Source organism: Microsporum canis, genomic scaffold, assembly GCF_000151145.1.
Source record: "Microsporum canis CBS 113480 supercont1.9 genomic scaffold, whole genome shotgun sequence".
NCBI lineage: Eukaryota > Fungi > Ascomycota > Eurotiomycetes > Onygenales > Arthrodermataceae > Microsporum > Microsporum canis.
Genome location: NW_003299161.1, coordinates 60,576 through 73,853, shown reverse-complemented (window position 1 = coordinate 73,853; position 13,278 = coordinate 60,576). Strand labels below are relative to the sequence as shown.

The following is a 13,278-nucleotide window of genomic DNA, read 5'->3' as shown; positions in this document are numbered from 1 at the left end:
ACCAATAACAAGTGAAGCCTTTGAGGAGCTTTCTAAGAACTATGTTATCATACCTTATTCACACAGTTCAGCAGATCTGGCACCATGCGAACCTGGAACCGTTCCACGCAATTCATATGCCTACGCGGCCCGGAATGATTGTAATGGATTCAATAAAGTGCATATATAACAAAAAGCTCAAAGCTCTAGAGATGGATGGGGAAACCCTCTCTTCTGGTTTTGAGTAGTCTGATGCTTGCTTAGTGTTATAGACCACCTGCGCCGCAGCTCAGAGCAAATATCTCTATAGCACCTTGGGTATGAAGAGCGACTCTTTCCGCCCATACTGAATTTAGTATTGACGTAACTAAATGTAGAGATGGTATGAGATCTTTAGATAATACCAGAAACCGAATAGAACGAGGTTCAGTCGAATGGAATTCTTGATTATTCTTTTTATCGTCGGACTAGGTGGAAGCCGAGCAGCAGCTTAACAATTTCATCACGCCCATGGTGGATAGCGTAGCAGAGCGGTGTCCAGCCATTATTATCTCTTATATTGACGTCGATTTTATCCGAGCTAAGCAGCAGCTTAACAATTTTATCATGATTATCTTTGGCAGCATAGAAGAGTGGTGTCCAGCCATGATTATCTTTTGAATTAACGTTGACCCTGTTTAAGCCAAGCAGCAGCTTAACAATTTCATCACACTCATAGTGATTATCGTAGAAGAGTGGTGTCCAGCCATAATTATCTTTTGAATTAACGTCGATTTTGTCTGAGTTAAGTAGTAGCTTAACAATTTTATCGTGATTATCTTTAGTAGCATAGAAGAGTGGTGTCCAGCCAATTTTAGTTTTTGAATTGACGTCGACTCCGTCCGAGTCAAGCAGCAGTTTAACAATCATATCATGTCCATATGCTGCAGCAAGCGAGAGTGATGTTGAACCATCTCCTTCTTTTGAATTGACGTTGACCTTGCCCGAGTCGAGGAACTGTTTGACTATTCTCGTGAGTCCAATACATGACACAAGGCATATACAATGGATAAATCTGGGGTAGTATGTGCAGTGTGTAGCCTGCCGATAAATATCAATCCAGTATAGGTATTTTTTCGTTGCAGGATCGCATATTTCTAACGCCATGTAATCTAATTTTTCCTGCGTTCCTACATCTGCGTGATTGAAGTGGAAAACCCAGTTAGCTGCCGAATAATGTAGGAGCTTGCTGTTATTAATGACTCCAGCAGCATTGAGATAAACAATGCAGATCAATGCGAGAACGGAATGTGCTTCCTGGTCACTCATTGAGCCAGCCCACTTGGTTACCGAGTCATGCCCAAGGGAAATATTCTTTTTTAGGAGAAACTCCCTCGCAGTTTGGTGAAGAAAGTAAACTTGATGGTCGTAGATGGATATGAATAAACCGCACCAGTTTCTTAAAGATTTTTCGAAATCTTCATCATCCTCGAGGTCAAGGTTCTCCAGGGAGTCGGATGTGCTGTTGACATTCATAGCCATATTCATCTCCCCCACTGTGAGTGGCCGACATGCCCCTAAGATTATGCATAAAGCCTTTCGAACTATATCTCTATATTTTGATTTGCTGAGAATATTTTCATATACTTGGTTGACGCTATTTGGAAGCGTGTCAATTGGAAACTCGATTCCTTTCTTGGTCCTCTTGAAGTCCTGCGTCTCCAAGTAGTCAAAGACGAGGTACACCCAAAGGTAAGTGCGATGGGGGTTGGTGAGTAATCTATTTTCAAGGTGACATTTAATCTCAGATCGTAGCTCCCTTTTCTTTCCTAACTGGTTGACCCGGTGTCTGATTACATGGTTAATCTCTTCGCTGATGGCATCGGATTCCTCTTCGCCCGGTATGTGGATGCAAGGAAATGCATCGGCAACCCCGCGATACTCGGACATTATATGGCTATATGGCCGACTGGTCGCAATAAATCTTACCATCCCAAACCCGCCGTTCTGGGTAAACTGATTTTTCAACCTCTGGAGCAAATTACGAAGGTCTGAGCCCCTGCATTCGTCCAGCGCATCCAAAATGAAAATAACAGGGCCTGCCTCAGGATCCCTTCCAGCTGCTACCAAGACGTTCCAGAGTGAGGAAGTAATATTCACTAGATCAGGTCCGTTCTTTGAATATTCAGGCATAGCGTGTCGAATCAAGAGTGGCTTATGGGAGAAGAGTTGGTGTAGTAGTGCGCAGGTTGCCTGATTCAGGGTATTCTGGTCCTGGTCTTTGAAGAAGAAATAGCAAATAGTCGCCGATGATAACTCAGGCAATTTATCGTCTATCAGATATTTAGCCAGAACAGACTTTCCACACCCTGGATCAGCGGTGATCATTAAGAGTCCTGAATCCCGACGTGTCCAGTCTTTGAAGGCTGCTTGATCCAAGAGCCAGTTGCAGGTGCCTTCTACTCTCTCTTCAATGCGATCTTTGTACCACTCATATGAGCCATCCGTAGAGTTATTTGCGAGCCGGAAGAGCTGGTGGTATATCTCTCTCTGTTGGGATGAGGTCTCTATATATATAGGGGAGCAATCATTAGGCCCTGTGCAGTATACCGAGCGGAGATGCATATATATATCATACCGTAATAGAAATTGTTGGTTTGGTTACCCTGTATGCTTCCAATAATCTGGCCGTTGTTGGTAGGGACGCTGCAATTCATTGTAGGCGACGGAAATCCCTAACACGCAATTAAGTCCCAGCTCTCTGGGCAACTTTTAACCTACCCTGTTCCCCGTGATGGCGTTATTGCTCTCTGTGGAAACCATAGTGTCAAGGCATAGAGGTGCTAACCGGCTACTCTGACGTTTCGCGACATAGTATTCAGCCTTGTAACCAACGGTTATATGTCAGAATCTGCCATGCGGCCAAGGCGAGCCCGCACCCAATGGTGGCAGAGAGACTGGCTATAGTTGACATTATATCAAACTATTATTGTGGCGCCCGGCGGGTGGGGTTCTGCGGGGCGGGAGAGCCCCACCAATCCCGCCGTATATAAATAGTAGCCTTTGGTCCGCTTCCACCTTTCGTCTATCAGATTTAGTAGAAAACGACCAGCAACATGGCAGGATTTTTTGATCCGCTTTGCAACCCGAAAGATGCAAACTTAGAGTGAGTCAAGCTGGTTTGGAGGCCTTCGCCTGTCTGGGGCTCATTTATCTTGGTAGTATCGTGTTTGTCCACGGCCTTCACGGCGACAGGGTCGACACCTGGACCAAATACGGCATATTCTGGCCCCGGGATCTACTACCAGATGATGTGCGTCAAGCGCGAGTCCTCTCCTGGGGATATAGTGCAGACATCGCCCATTTCTGGCAGAAAACCACAAACACTGAGCTCAACGACCATGCTAAGAACCTATGTTCAGACCTTAGCGGCCTGAGGGAGCAGAGTGTGCGACCTCACGTCCCTCTCCTCTGAATCCGCAATGATTGGAGCTGATCAAGGGATTCAGGTCGATCGACCCATCATCTTCGTTGTTCATAGTCTCGGTGGCCTCGTATGCAAAAGTGTATATAGTACCTCAAAGCGATCATATTCTTCTGGCCTCTGACGCTCGATAGGCGCTTGTCTTCTCCGACCGAAGTGCCGACCAGCACCTGAAGAATATCGCAGATTGCACCCGTGGGATTATTTTCCTTGGGACGCCGCACGAAGGGTCGGACAAGGCTAAGTGGGTTAAGAGGGGGCAGGCGTTTGCCAGTCTGATCGGAAGGGACGTCAACAAAGAAGTGCACGATATCCTCAGCGAAGGTTCCTCTCGGCTGAGCGAACTTGACTCCACATTTATGAACTTCTTGCGCAGCCGTCGAGAGTCGAAGGACCTGAAGACGGCTTCAATCGAGGTTGTCTGTTTCTAAAACCGCAATGGGCGAGGTGTGTGACATTCTATATTGAAGATGATCAATAAAGTGGCCGCTAACTCAAAATAGATCGTCTCGAAAGCGTCTGCCTCCATTACCGGCTACGAGACACAGTCAATTCCGGCAGACCATCGAGACATGTGCAAATTCGCAAGCAAGGACGAGGACGGCTACCAGAGGATTTCACGCGTTCTCAAAAGATGGGCTGTAATGCTACAGAGCCCCCAGCCTCCGGAACAACGTCTGGTGAGTGTCTGGCCATCATTTTATAGCCGATACAACCATACCCAGGGCCAGCTGTAGTTGACGGCACTTACTTATTACATGGTAGGGCGACACGGTCACGATGAATGTGGGCAAAAACATGGGCCAGATGACAGGAAATCTCCACGGAGATAACCATGTAACATTCAACTATACTCTGAGCAGTTGATTACGGCAGGGCAGCCACAGCTTCCTCGGCCTCCTGAGTGTGCCGGCATAACTATATATAAAGGCATCCAATCTCGATGCTTACAGCTAGTTATCCCCCTCTACGCTGCAAAGGGTGGGAGTGGTCTGCAAATGGTCAACGGTGCTGATGGAAGTGTTTCCTGGATTCATTTTCCCCTTCCAGTTTGAACCTCTACAGTAGTTAATGACAACATATATCAATCCATCACTCTACTCATCCACGTACCATATTCTCATGAACCCGCAATACGGACCTGCAAAAGCCTCTCTAAGTATAAGCCAGCAATAGATTCTGAGAGTCCACCCTAGAGATAGCCAGGACCGCCATGTCCTGGCGACACTTCTAGCGGCAGATTCGCCCCCTGATGCTGAAATTTAGTACTTTTGATCAGCGGCAAATGGGCATTTGAGGAACCAGGCGGAAAGAAAAGCAGTAATCCGATGTATGTATGGCCCCTGTGTGGTATCCGTGGTAGACGCGGATTGGTGCATCCAAAGAGCCAGCCTTGTTTAGAGAGGCCTTTTGCATACTGTAGTGAACAAGGATAAAGAGTAACTACAGCTTAGCACTTACATTGTATATACATACATTATCATTACCTCCCCAGCCAGCTGGGCGCAAGTTATACTACCACTTCTCACTCAAATTTGACGCAGATAGAAGAAATATGGCTGCCCCAGAGGTTATCTGCGCCAACTGGTCCTCTGACTACACTGATTGCAAGAAAGGGGCCAAGTACACTTGCAAGAGCTGTCTGCTTGTCACTGTAGGCTATATCCGCGATCCTGCACGTTGTTTATGTGTAGGATATGCCCTGAAGATATTTTCAATATGTGGTGTAGTACTGCGGCCCGACATGCCAGAAGTCCCACTGGCCTCGACACAAGTCCGAATGTAGGTCCCCCTTGGGTAAAACAACGTGGCAGCCTGCCTGGGTTTTTGAGAACCGAATGCCCTCGTTTATCGGAGGAGGGATAGGAAAACACTTTGGAGCGCCAAAGTTCCTTTGGGGTAACGTCCCTGCCTTCGACGTCCTTCGACTTGGATCGAACGAGGGAGATGAATATCGCGAAGACCTACGCATCTTGTTTGCTGGTATGTGCTTGACTCGAGTGGTAATGTGTGTGCAGATGTATTCCCACTGTTTCCCGTATTACTGAACACCTATATAGCTTCAGGAGACCTTCGAAATGTTATTAAGACGATTGCCCAGCTTCCGAGCAGCTACGGCCGGTCCCTCGAAATTACAATAAACGACCGGGATTTTGATATCGTGGCTCGCAATGTTACCTTGCTTCTTATTGCCCTGGTGGTAGAGGACGTTGACGAGGCGGTCGACCATATCATCCATCTCTGGTACTCAGCCCTCGTACGGGAGGCAGACGTTGACCTCCTTCACCAGCGAATTAGTCCCCTCATCGAAAGCATCTGTGGGAAGATCAAAGACAAGGCCCCCAAAAGTCTCCTAGGAAAGACGTGGACGTTTGGGAAGTGCTCTCTCAGAATTGTCCTCGAGAAGTCCTCATGGGACCGTCTCCTGGCTTTTATCGCTGCGCCTATTGCCTTGACGGCTGAACGAGCACGCGAGATCCGCGCAGCCATCACTCTAGCTGAGTCGAGGAAAGACTACCGTGACCGATACATGTATTGCCTGTCTCCAGTCCATCGAATTGCTTTTAATAAGTTCCGGGAAGACGGCCTCCTGCTTCCATTTGGGTCGACGCGCCAGGAGTTTCGAGTACCAAACCCGTGAGCCGCTAGAATTTAGTTATCCAGGTCAAAAGCGTGGCGCTAACAAATAAATAGGACTTTCTTCCAGGATGAAAGTACATGGCCAATGACGGATAGTGCTGATCCTCATCAGGGGTGGTCTTCAGAGGAGGTTGCCAGTACCTCAAGTGGCGCCGCAACGGCTGATATCTACGGCAAACTCTTTTACCACATTCGCGGAACGCTTCGATCGTTTCTTGACCAGCTCTCGAGGCTGTGTCTCTCTTTTAAACTCTTCCAGGTTGACGCTTCTTCGCTTCCTGGCTTGCTTGAGGAAAATGCTTTTAGTAGAATTGAGGTGAGAAATTCTCCAAGTCCTATATTATCGAGGCCCTTTCAACGCGCATACCGTCTGCTCGTCTGTCTAGCACCGATTCACACATTGAGCGGGTTACCAGTCGGCAGTATAACACTAATCACTCTATATAGGTGTCCAACATCTCGGATCGTGGATGGCTCGGAATACATCGCACACTAGAGCTGATGGTGCCGTTGCTCCAAACATCTCTCGAGAACCCACATGCATCCCTAATTACGCTCTTCCTGAACGCAGTTGACGAGACCTTAACCGACCAAGACAGACTACACATGACTACAGATAGCTCATCAATAAATGCCCTCTTCAAATACCTCCCCCCGACAAAAAGAATATCCTCCACGTATGATCCGCAGCTTATGAAACATATTGCCGGCCGGGATCGTCTCACTTCCTTTGATCATATCTTCGACCGGTAGGTAGAAGAATAATGAAGTAACAAACTTTGTGTAATCAGGGATTTATACTAACCCTGGGAGTAGACATTCGAAGGCTTTCGAGTTCTGTGAAACAGCTGATTTCCTGGGCGCGGCGATGAAAGATAACCACTCTATCATCGACAAGTGGCCATTCATGTTGAAGCTCCGGCCTGGCCAGCAGGGAGCGCAAGAAGAGTTTGACCGGTCCATTAGCGGAGGGATGTCAGGAAAGGAGTGCTACGTTGAATGGAAACGAATTCGTTGACGTCCTTCCCGCGCCATCGAAGTCATCACCACTCATATTATCTAAATAAAAAATTAAAATTAAAATCCATAATAATAACTAACGATTTAAAAAAGCTGAAATAATGAAAATAATTATTAAAATCCAAATAACCGACTCCAAATCTAGGGTGAATTATCAAACTGTTCAGCTCTGAGTGGTCTTTATAAGGACTAATTAACTATATATTTAATTAAACTTTTATCTCCGCGCCAGTTTTTCGACATCAAAACAACCTCTCTCTGCCTGTAGCACTTCATATCCTTCCAACACCAAACACTCCATCGCCACTTGAGACGGCGCAGCATGGCTGTCTTCCATCTCTTCCCCTATCTCCCATTTGAGCTTCGCGCCCGGATTTGGGAGCTGACTGTTGAGCCTCGCACCGTCGAAGTCGTTCATTATAAAAACGTCAATACTCATCTCCTGCATGTTGTCTCGCCAACCCCGGTGCCCCCTATTCTCCAGGCCTGCCATGAAGTCCGGACCCAAAAGGCGCTATACCAAAAGGCTTTTACCTTGGGAAGTGAACCCCGATACGTTTGGGTGAACTTTGAGATAGATATGATCTCAATTGGGGATACCGTCATTGACCTTTTTAAGCCTGAGCAACAACTAATTCGCCGGCTTACCATTGAGGAGGAGTATAGTGACTACTTTTTCTATAGCAAGTCCAGGGATCTCTACGATTTTTGTAATGTGGAGGAAATCCATGTTATCTGCCGGGGAGGCTTACAGGACTGGAAAGTTGACTGGGAAAACATATACTGGCCATGTCCGAAAACGAATCTGAAGCTCATCGATAAAGAGACCGGCCAGGGGTTCACGGGCGAGGAGCTAGATAGCATGTGGAAATGGCCCGACGAGGAGTCGACTTCTGAATGAATACCTATGCAAACTATAGTACTATCAAACAGGCAAAACCATCATCATCACGTCTAGCGGCACGACCGTCTGGTGTCTGAAATCCTTTTGAACGAGTCCATAACCACTTTGTGCTCCTCAGCGAGTTTACCACTTTCTTTTTCGGATCATAAAAGCCGTTCTTAAAGTCATCGATGTGCTTTTTATAGTCTGCGACGCCATCCTTCTCGGCCTTTTCTTCAGTCGCCGCCCAGTCAACAGTTTCCCATATTTCCGAAGGCTTCGCGGGGTTGCTACCCAAATTCTCCAGCACAACGTCCATTTTCGGCCCCAGCGCTGCTTTCGCGGCTGTGATGAGGTGTTTCCCATGATCACCCACCCGTGCAACTATGACTTTCTCCAGGCTAGAGTCGAATTTCTCCCATAGGAACGTGTTAGCAGCGGTTTTGTGCCCTGCTGCATTGTTGACCACATTGCCGAGGTGCTCGAGCAACCTGTTATAGTTCCCGTCTGAGTCCTTCAGAACCTTATATGCTGGGTAGTTGGGGACTTTCCCAACGTTTGTGATATAGTGCTGGTTGAGGACCTTTGCCGTCTCATCAATATCAGGGCTTGTCGTGGCCTGATTTGATCCAGGAGGACCGACCAGCTTGTCGTTGGGACGCGCTCTGCCCAGGCTCGCCATGAGTTCGTTGAAATTACATCTACCGCCGCCTTTGCCCTTGCACTCTTTCCAGTCATTGTTCGTGCATTTTTTAGCTGAGTCATCCCATTTCTTGCAGGCGAAGCCCAAAGTGCGGTCCTTGGGATTGTTGAGTTCGTCGATTTGGTAGGCATAGAAGAGCAACACTCGCTCAAGGCATCCTTGATACCCTCCGGCAATAACACTTGCGGCGAGGTATGTAAGAGTGAGGAGTAATGGAGGCCGCATAGTTCGAGCAACAGAGGCACAGGCAACAAAGAGAGGGACAGCGGAAAAGAGGGAAAACTGAAAACATGCGTATTCAGGGCAAAGACAAGAGGGATTAACAGGAGATAAACCTCCTTTATTTCGTTATTTATTTAATTTTTGGAATGCAGCAGGCCTGGCTTGGATTACCCGCTAGCTCGTGGAGAAACAAACCTCAATATTATCAACCTCCCGTCTACACGAGACGGCGACTCCGTGCCGGGAGGTTGCAGATTTTGACTTACATCTTTTTGGGGGACAAAACCAACCACTTCGCAGGGGTTACGGAGTGGATCTTGGTGCTCAAGTTATAAAATCCGGTCAGGTAATGGATTTAATCGTCCGCTTCTGCCTCTGTTGGAAGAGATGAGAACCTTCTCACTCACTTATTGATCACCATGAAGCCACTGTGGTACTTGTTTATATCCTCCCCTCTCCTAGTGATAGCCCAACCGGGCTACATATCAACTGCAATAGACACTCGAGGCAACAATGGGCTTGACGAATGGCTTGCGGCTAACAAACGAGCACCTCCCAGTGCGCTCACGGTATGCCCTTTGGCATGTTAAGATTCTGGAAACAGCAGCATCGGGCCCGGGTGGTTCTTGTTCCCTGAGGCCCCAAAACTCGTGGCGTGCAACGAGACCATGGTGCTCGATTTCATCGTCCAAAACAAAACGTCGGTCATCAGGGCATGCACGGCCGATTACAACTCGGGCATGAAGCCCGCCTACGAGCCTAGTAATCACACGGCTGCTATTTGCCCAACACCCAATCATGCCTTTGTTGAAGTTTCTATCAAGTTATTTCATCCTACCCCCAGCAATGACGATGATGGCTTCGCTATTCAAGATTTATTATCTGCTGGCTACCAGATTGCCAGCTATTTCGAATCAAAAGCGCCTTCCTGTATGGATAACGCCTTGGCTTTTGGGTACTCTAAATCTGCCGTCGTTGGAGTGTTTGGTGGTGCCGAAGTCCACCAGCATGGTGTTACCACAGATGTCCTCAACAGCTTGCTCAAATATGCAGAGAAAAACTCGATTTCAAAAACCACTGCCCTCCAGCTGTGCCAAGCAGATGGCCGCGGCGCAGATTATGGCATCGGTATTATTGCGAGCAGTGCAAAAAATTTGCCCATGGTCCAGGAAGCTGTCAAGAATTGGGCTGATGGACGCTGCGCCTCTGAAGCGGACGGTGATGTGGAGTTGATGACAGTAACTCTGCGGATCCCCTCCCGTGCCAAGTCAAAATCAAACGGCAACGAAACGATAACATTTTCCACCACGGCCACCCACATAGGGTCAAGGTCCCATCTTCTTGCTAGAGCAGAATGCAAGACAACCACGGTCCAAGCTCGCGATGGCTGCTGGGCTGTGGCTGACCGTTGCAAGATCAGCCAGGACGACCTGAAAAAGTACAACCCTCGTTCAAAATTTTGCGAGACTCTTGTTGTTGGCGAGAAGGTCTGCTGCTCTTCTGGCACCTTACCTGAAACTATCCATCCTGGAAACTCGGACGGTACTTGCAAGACAATAAAGGTCGTAAGTGGCGACGGCTGCGGCTCCCTAGCGTCTAAGTGCGGGCTAAGCCCCCAAGATTTTACCAAGGTTAATACCGACGCCAACCAATGCGCCAATCTAAAAGTCGGAGAGCATGTTTGCTGCTCCCGTGGCAAGCTGCCTGACTTACGGCCCAAGCAGAATCCCGACGGCTCCTGCGCGACATACACGACTGTAACGGCTGATAGCTGTTCCGCAATTGCCGCATCTTTTGGTATAACTAATATAGATATTGAAACCTTCAATAAGAAGACTTGGGGCTGGACTGGTTGCAAGTTCCTCTGGGTTGGATTCAAGTTATGTGTGAGCTCAGGAACACCCCCTATGCCTGCAACTGTTGCGGTAAGTTTTTCCCTTCCAACCCGGATACCTTTGAAGAGGAGACTATACTAATTTTGATCACTAGAATGCCATTTGTGGGCCAACCGTAAGGTTTTCTGGGCTATTAAGAACATTTACTGTCGAAGCTAACATGATTCAAAGGTCCCAGGCACCAAACCGCCTTCCAAAGGCACCGATTTGGCCAGCCTCAACCCTTGCCCCTTGAAGGTTTGCTGCAATATATGGGGTCAATGTGGCACGACTAATGAATTTTGCACCATATCCCAGTCAGAGACTGGCGCACCTGGCACATCTGCGCCCGGTAAAAATGGATGCAAGTGCCTCCCAAATGCAACGGTTAGGGTTATCACTGACTCCAAAATTAGGCGTCAGTAACTGTGGCAGAGATATTATCAAAGGCCCTGCACCGTCCAAGAAGATTCACGTCGCATATTTTGAAGCCTGGAATCATCATCGCAAGTGTCTTACCATGGATGTCGGCCAGATTGACACGGACAAGTATACGCATATCCACTTTGCTTTCATTGATGTCACACCTGACTTTAACATGGATATAAGCAAGGTTAAAGAGCAGTTTGACATCTTTAAAGGGATGTCTGGGATTAAGAAGATTATTTCTTTTGGCGGCTGGGACTTTAGTACTCTGCCTGGTAGTTTTCACATTCTTCGCGAAGCAGTGAAGCCTGGTAACCGTGATATTTTCCAGAAGAACATCATTGCCTTCCTAGATGTGCATAAACTCGATGGAGTTGATCTTGACTGGGAGTATCCAGGAGTAAGTATTTATTTTGAAGCTATAGATTTGTCTAGGATGGTAGTAAGCTAACATTGATATCATTAATCTAGGCTCCAGACATTCCCGGCATCCCCCCTGGTGACCCCAAGGCGGGTATGGATTACTACGAGTTCCTCTCTGGCGTTAAATCGCAGGTAGGCAACTCCAAAACGGTCTCCTTTGCAGCTCCAGCTTCCTACCATTATCTTAAGTCGTTCCCTATGGAGCAAATGGGTGCAAAGCTTGACTATATCATCTACATGACTTATGATCTACATGGTCAGTGGGACTATGCCAACCCGTGGACTTCGCCCGGCTGCCCTGAGGGTAACTGTTTGCGATCTCATGTCAACGAAACGGAGACCAAAGATGCCTTGTCAATGATCACTAAGGCTGGTGTGCCGTCTAACAAAGTGGTCGTTGGTGTTACTAGCTATGGCCGATCGTTCAAGATGGCACAGGCTGGTTGCACTGGGCCAATGTGCAAATTCACTGGTACTTCACGCGAATCAAATGCTGCAAAAGGACGCTGCACAGAGACAGGTGGCTACATCTCCAATGCGGAGATTGACGAGATCATCACCAACGGTAAAGTCACTAAGCAGTGGAAAGAGGAAGGCTCCAACATCCTGGTCTACAACGACACTGAGTGGGTCGCATATATGGATGATGACATGAAGGCCGCTCGCTCCAAGTTTTATGATTCGTACAACTTCGCCGGTACCACAGACTGGGCTGTTGACCTGCAAGAGTTTGTGGAGTAAGTTCCTACACCCTGGCCCTCATATATGCCAATGATACTAACCTTCTACAGCGGCAGCGGTGGTGATGACTATCCTGATGATTACGAATACGATATCGACCTCAATTTCTACTCAGACTGCTCCAAAACGTACACTTCATTCAAGCAGCTCGAGGACGACAAGGGTTCAATTCCAGCTCATTGCATGGAGAAGTATATTGTTAATGTTGAAATCGCTGTTATGGAAGCAGCCCTGAAAAAGTACAAGGATTTGGTCAACAATGGCTACGACGGCAAGTTCAAAACCTACGAACGCTACATCGATGAACAAATTCCCGGCAAAATTGACATATTCATGAAGGAGAAGGCAGACAAGTACTTCAAGTGCACGCAGAAAATGGACGTTACATGCTGCAATGGCTGCACTTTCGAGTGTTCCAGAGGCTGCGACATGTCAGCTAACTGTAAGGATGGCGAGTACGATGTCGGAGTCAAATGTCAGGACGCTATCAATAACAAACTTAATGCCACATTCTTGTTTGGGGACTCCAAAGCCTTCTATAAGGATATTGGTGAGGAGTATGGCATCGAGGAATCGTGGATCAGCATTGGCAGGAAGCTATCCGTGCTTAGCGAAGAGTGCAATTACGCAGGCAAGGATGTTCTGGAATGTCAAGACCGGAATAATTTTTGGTTATGGTACTATCCCGTCCGAGGCAACGTTAAAGTATACAACCCGAAGGACCTTATCGGCGATTCGTACTCCAAGGCCGAGGATCTCCTCCATCGCATCAAGGTCGTTAGGGATAATACTGATTACAGTGAGCTCGTGCAGTGGCCCGACGTGCTCGACGCTGCATCCTTGCCCACGTTAACATTAGAGACCGCCGGGGGCGAGCATGGACAAGATTTCTAAAACTGCCAGC

The 13,278-nt window shown here is 47.7% G+C and overlaps 6 protein-coding genes across 6 annotated transcripts; 4 read left to right on the top strand and 2 right to left on the bottom strand.

The window, feature by feature from the left end:
- Window positions 1-435: 435 nt before the first annotated feature.
- On the bottom strand, window positions 436-2,781 carry MCYG_08476 (ankyrin repeat protein; the record flags this gene model as incomplete). The annotated part of the gene is made up of 3 exons (XM_002842599.1): window positions 436-2,525; window positions 2,597-2,693; window positions 2,740-2,781. The coding sequence occupies 3 exons, from the start codon at window positions 2,779-2,781 to the stop codon at window positions 436-438; spliced, it is 2,229 nt and encodes a 742-aa protein (XP_002842645.1).
- A 293-nt stretch (window positions 2,782-3,074) lies between these two features.
- MCYG_08475 (SesB) lies at window positions 3,075-4,309 on the top strand (the record flags this gene model as incomplete). Its single annotated transcript, XM_002842598.1, has 6 exons — window positions 3,075-3,124; window positions 3,181-3,406; window positions 3,468-3,512; window positions 3,577-3,861; window positions 3,946-4,122; window positions 4,208-4,309. The coding sequence occupies 6 exons, from the start codon at window positions 3,075-3,077 to the stop codon at window positions 4,307-4,309; spliced, it is 885 nt and encodes a 294-aa protein (XP_002842644.1).
- Window positions 4,310-4,997: 688 nt separating this feature from the next.
- MCYG_08474 (conserved hypothetical protein) lies at window positions 4,998-7,100 on the top strand (the record flags this gene model as incomplete). Its single annotated transcript, XM_002842597.1, has 6 exons — window positions 4,998-5,216; window positions 5,257-5,425; window positions 5,503-6,079; window positions 6,137-6,398; window positions 6,530-6,831; window positions 6,899-7,100. 6 exons carry the CDS (start codon window positions 4,998-5,000, stop codon window positions 7,098-7,100), a joined length of 1,731 nt encoding a protein of 576 aa, XP_002842643.1.
- Window positions 7,101-7,424: 324 nt separating this feature from the next.
- On the top strand, window positions 7,425-8,003 carry MCYG_08473 (conserved hypothetical protein; the record flags this gene model as incomplete). Its single annotated transcript, XM_002842596.1, has 1 exon — window positions 7,425-8,003. The coding sequence occupies one exon, from the start codon at window positions 7,425-7,427 to the stop codon at window positions 8,001-8,003; it is 579 nt and encodes a 192-aa protein (XP_002842642.1).
- A 13-nt stretch (window positions 8,004-8,016) lies between these two features.
- Window positions 8,017-8,913, bottom strand: MCYG_08472 (conserved hypothetical protein; the record flags this gene model as incomplete). Its single annotated transcript, XM_002842595.1, has 1 exon — window positions 8,017-8,913. The coding sequence occupies one exon, from the start codon at window positions 8,911-8,913 to the stop codon at window positions 8,017-8,019; it is 897 nt and encodes a 298-aa protein (XP_002842641.1).
- Window positions 8,914-9,423: 510 nt separating this feature from the next.
- MCYG_08471 (chitinase) lies at window positions 9,424-13,268 on the top strand (the record flags this gene model as incomplete). The annotated part of the gene is made up of 7 exons (XM_002842594.1): window positions 9,424-9,479; window positions 9,515-10,835; window positions 10,900-10,920; window positions 10,977-11,136; window positions 11,201-11,610; window positions 11,682-12,370; window positions 12,425-13,268. 7 exons carry the CDS (start codon window positions 9,424-9,426, stop codon window positions 13,266-13,268), a joined length of 3,501 nt encoding a protein of 1,166 aa, XP_002842640.1.
- Between the last annotated feature and the right edge of the window lie 10 nt (window positions 13,269-13,278).